General features: G+C 40.1%; 1 protein-coding gene across 5 annotated transcripts in view; it reads right to left on the reverse strand.

The window, feature by feature from the left end:
- LRRC8B (leucine rich repeat containing 8 VRAC subunit B) overlaps nt 1-12593 on the reverse strand; it is an 84895-nt gene that overhangs the window by 4803 nt on the left and 67499 nt on the right. For 4 of the 5 annotated variants that reach the window (XM_067043084.1, XM_067043073.1, XM_067043078.1 and 1 more), the window contains one exon: nt 6147-10999. The exons of the other annotated variant lie outside the window; for it this stretch is intronic. In XM_067043084.1, the coding sequence (XP_066899185.1) occupies nt 10727-10999 (273 nt within the window). In that variant the 3' untranslated portion in view covers nt 6147-10726. Of the gene's footprint in view, nt 1-6146; nt 11000-12593 lie in introns of those variants that run through there. 5 annotated transcript variants of the gene reach the window in all.

The following is a 12593-nucleotide window of genomic DNA, read 5'->3' on the forward strand; positions in this document are numbered from 1 at the left end:
GTCATAAAAGTGAGTCATTTACAAAGCTAAAAAATAAATGTATGACATGCTCAGGCTCTTAAGAAAATTTCTCATCACTAACCCTCATCAACACTTCCCACTCACTAAGCATCTTATATAGATCTGAATACTGCAGTTGGAAGGCACCCCAGGGAACACCTAAGCTCATCCTCTCATTAGCCTCTGTTAGACCCTGAGCATACTGGCGTCCTCAGATCACACTGGAAACGGCAGCAGCAAGGGCCAATGCCAAATCCTAGAAGTCACAAGGACCCCATATTCTCTCCCACTATGAGCTGGCTTCTGGCATCCTCAGCATCTCCAAACTCCCGAGCCACAGCTCACCCCAAAAAGCTGATTTCCTGCAGCCCCTCCAGTCAGGAGCTCAGCTGGGGCCTCTGCTGATTATCTGAGGCAGCACCCCAGCCATTTGGCTCATTTCCAGTCTTACAAAAAATTTTTTCTGTGGGCGCTCTTTTCTAACCTGGGGGAGTTAGACTCACCACCAGAAAGAAAAAGGGAGGCGGGCCAGTTTCTTTCATCTTCTAGAAGAATATAAAAAGCAGCTAATGTAATGGTGTGAAGTCACTTGGTAAGTCATCTTTTCTTCCTGAGCCAAGCTTGGTGAAAGGGGTGGAGTGTCATGTGAGAGCTGCAGTCCCACTGTGTGAAGGGCCTCGGAGGCGGCTGATCTGGGCAGCTCACAGTGGGTCTGACACGCCCCTTGTCTTGAAGGGCAGGCATTGTGAAAAAACCAAGGGGGAATGCCAAGTGAACCAGTGCTTCAGGGAGTGGGTTCTTAGAGCTTGAGGTGAGGCTTTCTACCATGCTTAGCAGTGTGTGTTCAGCTAATAGGCAGAACCAGGGAGGGACACACCATCGGCTTAGGGTGAGGAACACAGCTTCTTATCTGTAGCACAGCAGGAATTCAATAAGGACAGCATCACCCGTCCCTCCTCCTCAATCTCCAAATGTCTACATCAGCAGAACGAATTTAGAACCAATTTAGCCTGAACTGTGATTGGTAGTCATTTTGCAAGTCTAAAATGTCTGTCAGCATCTCCCTATAATAAATCAAGACTCTCAGGGAGTTAAACTGGAGCTGCAATTCTGTATAAAGCCTAAACCGACTGGGAGCCCCATTTGTACCTTGAAACAAAAACCAAAATGTTGACAACTCTTTTTAACAGGATGAGGTCTTCTTCATCCATCATCTCTCACAGGGTCTGAAATTCAGAATGGCACTCTGTTCTTCTAATGAGAGCACATGTGCTCATAGTTCAGGTTAGGACATTGAAATAAAAACTCTGCCGCTTCAAAACTAACCATGAAATTTAAAATTACATTATCCTTTGGATGAAATTATTATATTTATACTAGAGGGTGTTTAAAGCTGTGTGTTTGTGTATATGTATGTATCTGCATGCATATCAATCTTTTTCCAGAATGTCTTGCACAGTCTAAAGGACAGAATACTGGATTAGATGTTGAAACCCTAGGCTGTTCTCACACCACCATCATTTGCTTGTCATATGACCTTGGCAGCGTGCACTATACAAAGAGCAGAAATTTGGTGGTACAGAGTCTCCAGTTCAAACCTGGGTCTGCCACATCCTAGCTATATAATCTAACATATAACCCAATATGTCATTTAACCATCCTGAACCAATTTCTTTTTCCTATAAAATGGAGATCGTACCTATCTTTACACGTTTTACACATCCGTGATGTTACTATGACAAATGCTTTAGTAGTTCTCAGTAATGGTAACTACTAATGGTTCCTTTCAGAGTCTAGTTTTCTTACAAGTGAAATGGGGGAAAGAAGCCTCACGTGCTTTGAGCCCAGTACTGCACTGGCACAGGAAGGGTTATTATCAAGATGCAGGACGTAGCTAAAATGAATGCACCTTGTTAGAGAAGGCACAGGACCTGCAGTTAGGGAGGAGGCCTGGGTGCTAGTCTTGGCTCTTCCACTAGGCTTTGCTTATAGACTATCTGTGCTCCTGAGAGCCAAACCAGAGAGTGGAAAGAGCACTAAACAGGGCGACATGCAGACTTAGGTGCTGCCTCCCACAGACAGTGGGTTTGTGATCTCAGACAAGCCATCTAGGCTTTCCTCTCCAGAAAAGTCTCCATGGTTTCTTCCAATGGGAAAGTTCCACAATTCTAGAATTACATTAGGAGATGAAGGAGGAAAATAAAAAGGATAGGAGGTGACTCTGACTCAGGAGAAGGCAAACGAGGATAGATATGGAATAGGAGGAAGCTCTGGGCATAAAGGTGATAGGAGACCAGTGAGCTCTGAAAACCAGAGCATGATCTGTGAGCCTTCAAACACCCAGGTGGGTGAGAGGGGGTAAAGTGCTAATCTTGGGTGCTGTTTTACCTAAACCTCTGAAGAAACAGCTTTGCAGACCTGTAGGTTAAATAGGATTCCTCTCTGAACAGTCATGAGATGTTGAGAATAACAACATGAGATGTTATTTTTTTCATTTGTTTTCTCATCTGTAAAATGGGAGTAACACACCAAATAAAACCTTGTTGGATGGATTGAGACAGCACACATGAATAACCTGGCGGAGCACCTGGCCTGCAGCAGGAGGTAAATAATGTTACTGTTGTAATGTGTTTCCCCCCATAGGACGTTTCTCCCGAGGTGACAGACTCCAAGCTGAAGGAGCAGGGATGAAATGATTAGATTTTTATCTTTCCTCAGTTTGAAGCCATTAATGAGGCTTATGATATATTGTTCTGCCCAGGTATCACAGGTCCAGCAAATTTCCCTCAGGCCTCTTAATGCAGACTGAAATCAATGCTCCTTCACTTGGCTACTTCTTCAGGATTTCCCTTTTCACAGAGCAGCTGCCTGAGACTAGTTCAGACTATTATGAAAAGGGTGACAGAATGGCTCTTTTCTCCCCATGATGATCTGAGTAGTTTCTTTATGAAATACTATAGAGGCAATAAGACAAGGATGTGAATCCTAACCCAGTTCAAGGAAAGACTGGAAGGAAACTCTCTTCACACAGGTGGCGTTTGGTCCCCCCAGTGTTTAAACATTTGCCTGGGTACTAATTTACAAGGAGCACCAAATATCATTGGAATAATTGGTAATAGGTCAGGACCAGTTAATGTGCTTTTTTTTTTTTTTGCGGTACGCGGGCCTCTCACTGCTGTGGCCTCTCCCATTGCGGAGCACAGGCTCCGGACGCGCAGGCTCAGCGGCCATGGCTCACGGGCCCAGACGCTCCTCAGCACGTGGGATCTTCGCGGACCGGGGCGCGAACCCGTGTCCCCTGCATCGGCAGGCGGACTCTCAACCACTGCGCCACCAGGGAAGCCCTAACGTGGGTTTTCACATGCCATTCATTAGGTTACCAGCCTAAGGAATGGAAATTGGTCCTACTTCCATTCAGCACACTGAATAAGTCTGTTATTTGGAATTTGAAAATTGTGACAGGAAACCATCTTGAAGGAAGGGAGAATCTTGATAACTTAAAGACATTTATTTTTTCAAATACATTCTGACTTTATTCAGCATGTTATATGCAATGGTCCAAATCGATTATTCCTCTTCTGATAAATTTACCACAACCTGAGGTAACTGAGAAACCATCCTTTCCCTACTATAATCCCATTTGCCTCATGTTCCTAAGGTTGCAAGCATGCCTCGCCAGCTGACAGTCACATTCTCCTGGCCATTGTGATTTGAAAGACATTTTTAATTTTTTTTAAAGATTTTTTTTTTGATGTGGACCACTTTTAAAAATTCTTTATCGAATTTGTTACAGTATTGCTTCTGTTTTATATTTTGGTTTTTTGGCCACGAGGCGTGTGGGATCTTAGCTCCCTGACCAGGGATCGAACCCATAACCCCTGCATTGGAAGCACCCCGTGCACTGGAAGGCGAAGTCTTAACCACTGGCCTGCCAGGGCAGTCCCCTTGAAAGACATCTATTTTGATGAGTACAAACTAAAACATCTCCCTTGATATGATGGTCATTTAATACTCTCAAAGTTGGGATTTAGTAAAGGGTGATTTGTGTAAGCTTGGAATATGTGGTTAGGACAGTGCTAAACAGCCCGGTCAGAGACTGGAGGCTGTAGGGCCTGAGATCTGGGAAGGGCCAAAAGGGTAGGATGCTCTGAGGAGGGAAAAGAGAGGGGAGACCCAGCAGCTGAGAAGCCTACTCATGAGGCCTGGGAAAAGAGACTGTCTACTGGGAGTGTTTGACAGAAATGCTATGAGGACCCCTACCTCCACCTGTCTCTTAGTTCAATCATCTTTAAGCTCTACCTTACTCTTGTGAGAGTTTTGCTTTTGGAGAAGGAAACAGACAGCTGACATAAAGGTTCATGATTTTTACTAATAGAAAACCAGTTTCCCCCATCTCTACCAAGTACATATTGAATGAATATTCAAAGCATGTTTAAAGGGGTGACAAATTGTTACCTGCCCAGGGCAACTGCATGTCTGGTCTGGTCCTGGTGCCGGGCACTGCATGGGGTTTTCTAAGTGCATCTCATTTGAGATGGAGTCACTGAGATTCAGTGAGGGCCACTGAATTCTCGAGATCTTACCTTGGGGGGGGGGGGTGCATTTTATAAAGGCAGGGCAAGGAGAAAGTGAATAAAAGGGGAGGAAATGGGAACCAGGCGAACTTCTATTTGATTTCTTCTCATCTCAGCGACAGAGGGAGGCAGAGAGTAAAAAACGATGTGCCTGAGTCCTAAATGAATAAACAACAGGCCTGTGTAAAAAGGCACACACAATTTAAGGTATTTGTTATAAGAAATAATTTGAAAACTTCTCAGCAGCACACAGGCAGTTCTATAGAATCATTGGTATTTAGAAGGCAAGACTTAGAACTCTTGTCTAGAGCCTGATGAGACAACACAGTGTGAAGAGAGACTTGTATTTTCCAAGTCGAAAAATAACTGCATTTTTCTCATGTTGAAAAATGACTCTCTTCTGATCCTTCGTTGGCATATTAGATACATATTCCTCTGTAAATATGGGGCTGAGTTCAAGGTCTGGCTTTGTGCTTTTGGATAAACTGCTTTCCTCTGGACCTCGGAGATGAGAGGGACACAGAAAACAAGCTAGGAACCCGGATTTCAGAGAATCCACTCATGTCAGAAACCCAGACATGAGCTGCAACTCCAGAGCATCAAACTGTGGCCTCAACAGCACCGACACAGCCTCTGTCTGCACAGCCAGGCCCCCTTCACAGCATGTTTGAAAAGTGATTTTGGAAAGTGGAGGTGAGTGCTGAACAGCGTGGAGCCACCCCCGTTCCCACGCTCATGGGGACAGGTGACTGCCCTGTGGCCTGTTAGCACAGGACCCAGCGCCCAAAGCACCTTGCAGTGACGCCTTAGGTCAGGCACTGGCTTCGTTCCCTCAACATATTCCCATTCCTGAGGCATTTAGGGTGAGGGAAAGCCTTGCCTGAGGTATGCATTTCCTGGGAAAAATAGGACCATCTGGTTTCATAATCTGGTTGTCTATAACGAGTTCTGTCCTCCAGCAAAGTTCTTACTATTTGCTTTCTAATGTGTTCCTAAAACCGTGTATGTATGTGGTTGAGAGAGAGAGTCTTCTATCCAAAAGGTCAAACTATTATGTGCCTAGTTTACTCGATAATTCGAGTGTTTTCTCCCTTTACTAAACCTTCACAACATTTCTTGTCTTGTAGTTTTTTACTTTTTATTTACCTGGTCCACTATTCAGTGCTAGTGCGAAACTAACGGTAGATGGAGAAACGGGAGCCAAGAGAGGGAGAGAGATGGGTTGGTTTGTGAACATCAGTCCCCAAGGATGAACACTATTGGACAGATGGACTTATTAGGAGTGACAGATTCCACACCCTCAACACTCCCCCACAGTGTATTCTAAAACTGCTGAATTGATCCTGTTTCAACAGTTGAACAATTCAACAGTTTTCAGGGACTTGATAATTTGTGGCCATTGTAGCACACTTTGAAAACTCATACTACTGTTAGGAGATTCATATGTAAATTTAAAATCCATCATTTGGTGAACAATATAACAGTACAACTGCACAGGAAACCCTGGGAAGAGGAGGGAATCACTTCTGGGACGTGGGCACTGATACGTGTATACAGGTAAAATTAGTCAACTTCTTCCAACACTGAATCTGTTTTTATTTGCCATTTATTATAAAAATTGAATCTTTATTTTACACAAAAGTTATTTTAAAAATGGTAAAGTTGACCCAAACCTACTGAATCTCAAGCAGAGGGATTTACCACCAAAGTGCAGATTTACATGGTAAACCTGAGGGCCACAACCATTCAACTCAGAACAATCTCACATTTTCTAGTAATCCATTATCAGAAGTGAAAACCAATTATGTACATGTTTCAGAATATGTGACAAAGACAAAAAAAAACAAATGCTAGCCTTCACTGTGAAGCTAACCAAAGAAAATGTCTCTACTCAGGATTGGCCCATTATTTTGCTGAGAGTGAAACATCTGAAGAGTTTTTAAAACACTTAAGCATAAATATTTAGGTTTATATACAACCCATAAATACACAAACACATCCATTCTAATTCTATGCCCCTTTGTATTTTTTAAATTGCACCATCTCTGTCAGAGATAATATATAACATGCAGGAGGCATTCCGAATTGTTTTTCTCAGCAGTAATGTACTATACAAGTCAAATGCAAATTTTAAATTAATTTCAACCAGAAGCCAGCTCAGCTCAGTACTTTGGCTTCTATGTTCTATGCTAATGCTTTAGGGTTGACGAAATTGTTCATATAAAAAAAAAAGTCGAAGAGAATGTAGTCCATTACCAAAGGTACTTAGTAGATAGTTCCCAGTGGTAGAAGTGATGGACCAGAAACAGGAAGAAACCAATTAAATAGGACTGCAGCTTTTTCACTGCTTCAGCTTTCATATCCAGCTGAAGATAAGAAATAATTATATCCAGGGCATTTTGCAACAGTTACTAGTTTAGGCCATTTCATGTGTATAACGTCTTCATAATTCAAACCAGGATGCAAAATAACTCCTCCCCTCTCCCACCAGCCTTCCTCTTGTTTCCAGAAAGAAATAAACACAGATTCTGATGCAATATACAGTTCCCGAAAACAAAGTGGATTTACAGTTATATTCTCATGCTGTTGGTACAGATGAGGGATCATTGGATCAGCTCTAAACATTGCAGGGATGGGTCAAGTAGAACTATTCAATTAGGCATAATTATAGGCTCTGGCTTCCCCTCAAATAAATACATGCTCAAGTGTTATCGCAAGTTCTCTAGCACAAATATATTTTGTTACTATATAAATTTAAGGAGATGGATGAGTGGAGAGGGAAAACAAAATACCTTATGTGGATGGGACAATGCTAAGAGAAAGTGACGATGGAAAGAGCAATTTGATTGAAAATACAAGGAAATAAAGTTATAAATCCACAGAATAATTGTTTGATTATTTTAATGGTTTCTGAACCCATCAATATTATGCAATACTTTAATTCAACATACAAAATTTGAATCATGAGACACCTGAAGAACAGAAACAAATATTTCCACTATCAAACAATAATGTTATGCAGATAACTCACTGCAGCTCACCATAGCACACACATTGGAGCTATGCCACAACAATGAGACCTTGAGGATCTCGATTTACCCTCTTTAACACAAACAATTGCTAAACTGACAGTGAAACATGGTGATATCAGAGGAAAAATGAAGACTGAGGATGAAGAATGAAAACACCGTATCTATGTGCCACACAGATATACTCTGATGTATGTTAGTGAAGGAACACTACACCTCACAAGGAATGCTCAAAATCACTTAGGTCGTTGACCAAGTTTGAGCATTTAGTATTCTTTTAACATTACAACTAAGAGAATAGAATACTCCATGATTACAAGTAAGGAATAAAAAAGAATTAATATCCTAGCATTAACCTACAACCTCTTACAACTTTGGAAAAATATTAAACATATCCAAAACTAATAAATTACATTTTGTATACATGGGGCGTGTGTGTGTGTCTATGTGTGTGTGCAAGCTCATCATTGTGTATCTGTGTGTGTGTATGTAAATAAAATGAACCAATGCTAGCATAAGCCTTCAACTTTGTTCTGAATAACATCCATATTTATTTTTTGGAAAATGCACTACACATTCTTGGAAATCAAGTATCAACTAACGTCTTAAAATTATAATTGAATAAACTTCATTTTCTTCATTTAAAATCCTCTTCCAAATTGAAGATCTGCTCCAACATTGCAGTAAAGGTGGCATCAAACACCACAGTTTTGGGTGTTAAGTGGTGGTCTCAGAGTTCATGGCATCAGTGCTACATCATTTCAAAAGTTACCTAAACACTGGAGTGTAGGATTGAAATTAAAAAGTAAGCCTAAAAACTATGGCATCAAGAACAACAGAGTTTGCATTAGTAACCAAACCCTAGTGTTTGGAAAGAAGCTTACAAAACTCTTTACTGATCCTGATAGTAACTTGCTTCCAGAAATTCAGAAGGGTGATAAGGAAGGTTTGGCTAGTGACTTCTGCAGGTGAACAGAACTGGTGACTAGCCGGGAGGAGTTGTAGTTTGTCAGGGGAATAGTAGCAAATCTGAACTTTGTTTTAAAAGTAAGAAGGGGGTAAGATTTTTCATACACATTATAGCTAATTATATGGCCCAAAACATTTAAACATATTTCCATGTATTGTATTCATGTTCCAAACATAAGATAATCCTATCCAACACTGGAATCGGTACACATGACAATTCTATTGTGCAACAGAGATGTGAAACACTAAAATGACAAAGAACTCAACATTAAAAAGATTGAAAATAACATAAAACCCTAGATATAGTCAGAATCTGTTTTCTGAAATCCTACAAGAAAGTTTCATCAGTTATGCCTGGCTCCCTGAGAACTTGAATGTTCTGACTAAAGGCAAGTTTTGGTAAGAATTGCATTTTTACACTGTTCTTTCTCATTCAGAATAAACAATAATGTTTTAGGCAGCTTTTGGTATTTTATATTTTTTATAGCTATTACTCAAATTTCATTTGATGTGAACAATTCTTTTCTCTGAATGTTAGTCCAGGGGTGTGTGGCAGGTGAGGGAAGCTACATTTTGCCATAACTTAGACTCATTTTCATCTTTCTGGAAGGGAGAAAGCAAGAAAAAACATACCATACAACACAATTCCATGTTTACAGTACTGTTTACCCATAGTGTTTTCCAGTTTTGTCTAGGTGCAGTTAATAGATTACTTCATAGTTACATCCAAAATGAGACGGCATCACAATGCCTAGACCCATTAGAGAAAAACACATTGAAAATGTACATGTCCCCAAAATGAGTCAGTCGATTTTATTCACTTTACAATATGCATGATAATAAAAAGCCAAACACAAAGCTCTTTATAAAAAAGAGCAAAATGTATTCCAGAAAAGTTAGACAAAGGCATGAGATGAATTTCAGTTAACCAGATCTATTTCTTTGTGAGCTCTGAGAACTCATGTTAAGCACTGAATTTTAAGCTGAGTGTTTTACATTATAATCCTATCTAGAGATCATGCAGATGGAGAAGAAAGTATTTTGCTTAACTCTTACTTAATTTCTACAGAATGCTTTAAAATCAGTTTTAAAGATCCAAATCTGCACCTCTCCCCTCCATCACAGTTTTTGAAGTAATTAAGAATTGTACCCGTACAATAGCACAGCACTAGGGAAGAGAGAGGTAGATGATGTGGCCATCCTCTTACAAGGAAACCCCCCAAATATTTTAGGGCATGAAACACAAGGCTTTTGTTATCCAAAAGTAATTAGTTGCAGAGTACAAAAACATTTTGGAACAGAATGTGCACAAATATGAGAATCATAAGCAGCCAAAACCAAGTATATTAAGAGTAAATTCTTAAAGAAAAGGATGTGTTCTCTGTACCTTACAAAAATTACTCTCAGATTTTGAATCCAAGATTGTACAATAAAATATATTTGTATGTTTTACATTTAATATAAAAATCATTAGCAAATAAAAAAGGCTTTGATGATATACAAGAAGAAATTTGAGTATACATTAATTTTTAGGCTGCCCCGAGGGTGACATGTCCTAAGTACTCTGCTCCTGTTCTATGCAAAGGCCAAAGGCAGGCACTTTCTCAGGGTTCATCATTGTTGTTAAGAGAAAATCAGATGGAGGAAGACTCAAAACAAGCTGGGACAGGAAGTAAACATTAAGCCAGAAGGAATTCTGCCTAGCACAATGTACCCTGGGCCTAAAAATATTTAAGACCATAAATCAAAGACAGTGCTCAGTGTGCATCAAGGGAATTTATGTTGATGAGTTTATGGTCTAGGTGATAAATATCAAAACAGGAAGTCAGTTAAAACAAGTATGCAAATAAGTAATACCTAATCTTCAAAAGATACAAACTACAATGTAGAGACTCAATAATCTCATGTCCCCATTCCACCCTCCAAGTGTACTTCCTATATTTCCATAAGTTAAAGATCAATTATTCACAAAACTTCAGTTCAGTGTTAATACTTTCTACCTGTTTAATTTAGGGATAGACACTGAGTTGCTTTAATAAGACATTTGGTTATAGTTAGTCATAATTATCCATTGTTCATCTTTATAACTTAGGAAAATTGAGTTCTCAGATAAAGCCCTGGAGTGTACTTTTAAAAATGATTTTCCTCTTTAGGTCAACATTTATCTAAGCATGTCTGCAAACGTTCTGTTACAGGGGGAGGAAGAGTATTGAGCAAATTCTCCTCGACAATCAGACAGCTTCGTTTGAGGGATTGACATCCTTCCAGTTCAGGAGGAAGTATTTCCAGGTAATTACCAATGAGCTCCAGATGAGTAAGGTTCGACAGCTCACCCACATGAGGGGACAAGCTCATCAGGCTATTTTTCCCCAAAAGTAAACACTGCAGCTTTTTGCACTGAAACAGCCCATCTGGTAGCATCTCAATCTGGAAAGGGAAAAAAAGAAGCCAGTAAAACTGGGTTTTGATGGCCTACCATAATACATCTATTTATTTATACCCCTACCTTTCCCCAAAAACATTTCTAGACATTTTACAGAGGTACATATAACAATGATGATACACTTGAAGTAGATGGGAAAGATAAAGGAAAAGTACAGACATCCTGACATGGAGTCAGGATTGAGGCTACCTTGAATTTCTATAAACCCCTGCTGTATATGGGTGGGCAACAGATTTGGCTCTGAACATTCTAACAAGCAACTCTCAATTCTCAAAGGAAACCTAATCGGTTACATACTCATTGTCCCTGAGATAAAAAACAAACCAGTGACTGAGGAGAAGCCTAATTATTCTTGAGTCCTAGTCAGAAATCAGGGATCTCAAGAGTCCTCATAACGAGTTTACTGTGTGGGATAATGAGCTATATGCTCAAAAACATCCCGAGAACAGACACAGGGCTACTTTTTAGGGTTTCACAGTAGAGACTGAAAACCATATTCTGTTAAAAAAAAAGTTGACAGGAGTAGAGACAAGAAGATATGACAATCTATTCAATCTATACAGGATACGACAATCTATAGATATAGATATACAATCTATAGATACAAAATAGATATAGATACACAATCTATAGATGTACAATCCATGCAAGATATGACAATCTATACATGCACATTTCATTCCCCTTTACATACACACTCACGAGTATTTACTCTTCTTCCTGCTCTCTGAGAGTTTTGATTAAGTCATATGACACAGAGAAATCATTTAAAATATGATAAATAGCCTGCAATTAGGTGAACTCCTACAACTGCTTAACTGAACTGCTCCCCTATTTGGTGGGAAGGTTGCATTTGAGTTTCTAAGGGAGCCACAGTGTGTATATGAAATAGAGTTTATTGGGGAAAGATAGACAGAGAAGGGCTGAGTATATTCAATGTCCTCAGCTCTCATCCTGCCACTGAGGGGCAAGTGTGCTCCAGGAAGAACTGGATTGCATGCACCCGACCCTGTAACGTTCCCCATATTTATACAGGCCTGGACCAGGCATCTTTGCAACTATAAAACAATGTAGGCTCCTTTGTTCCGGAAGTGGTTTTGTTAGAAACAGGGATGAAAGGGGCGCTCCAGATTTCAATCTGCTCCTTTGATGGGCTAGTGTAGCCCCACTGAGCCAGTTCTCTGCTGGAACTTCTGGGGCCTTCCAGAACTGTCTCTTTAAAAGGATAAACATTCCCTATACAGCATAAAAAATTGGTCAAATTGCATTCAAAAATGCTCATTATGTTGGAAATTGCCTTCTCCTCCATCACCCACATACACACTCTCAGTACTGGCTATCCTTGAAAATAAATCTAATGATTGCTGTTGCTAAGTCAGCCATGCATTATAGCTCATCATTCTACACCAAAATACTAGGTATAAGCAAAGGAAAATATCTACCCTTTTATTTCATTCCTTCTTAAGAATGCAGATGCAAAACCATAGATATGTCAATTTCAGTATAGAGATACGACAGAGAGACGAGAGACAAAAGAAATGTAACCTCCTTCTGATTAGAGATTATCTGCAGCTCAGA

Source organism: Kogia breviceps, chromosome 1 (assembly GCF_026419965.1).
Source record: "Kogia breviceps isolate mKogBre1 chromosome 1, mKogBre1 haplotype 1, whole genome shotgun sequence".
Classification (NCBI taxonomy): domain Eukaryota; kingdom Metazoa; phylum Chordata; class Mammalia; order Artiodactyla; family Physeteridae; genus Kogia; species Kogia breviceps.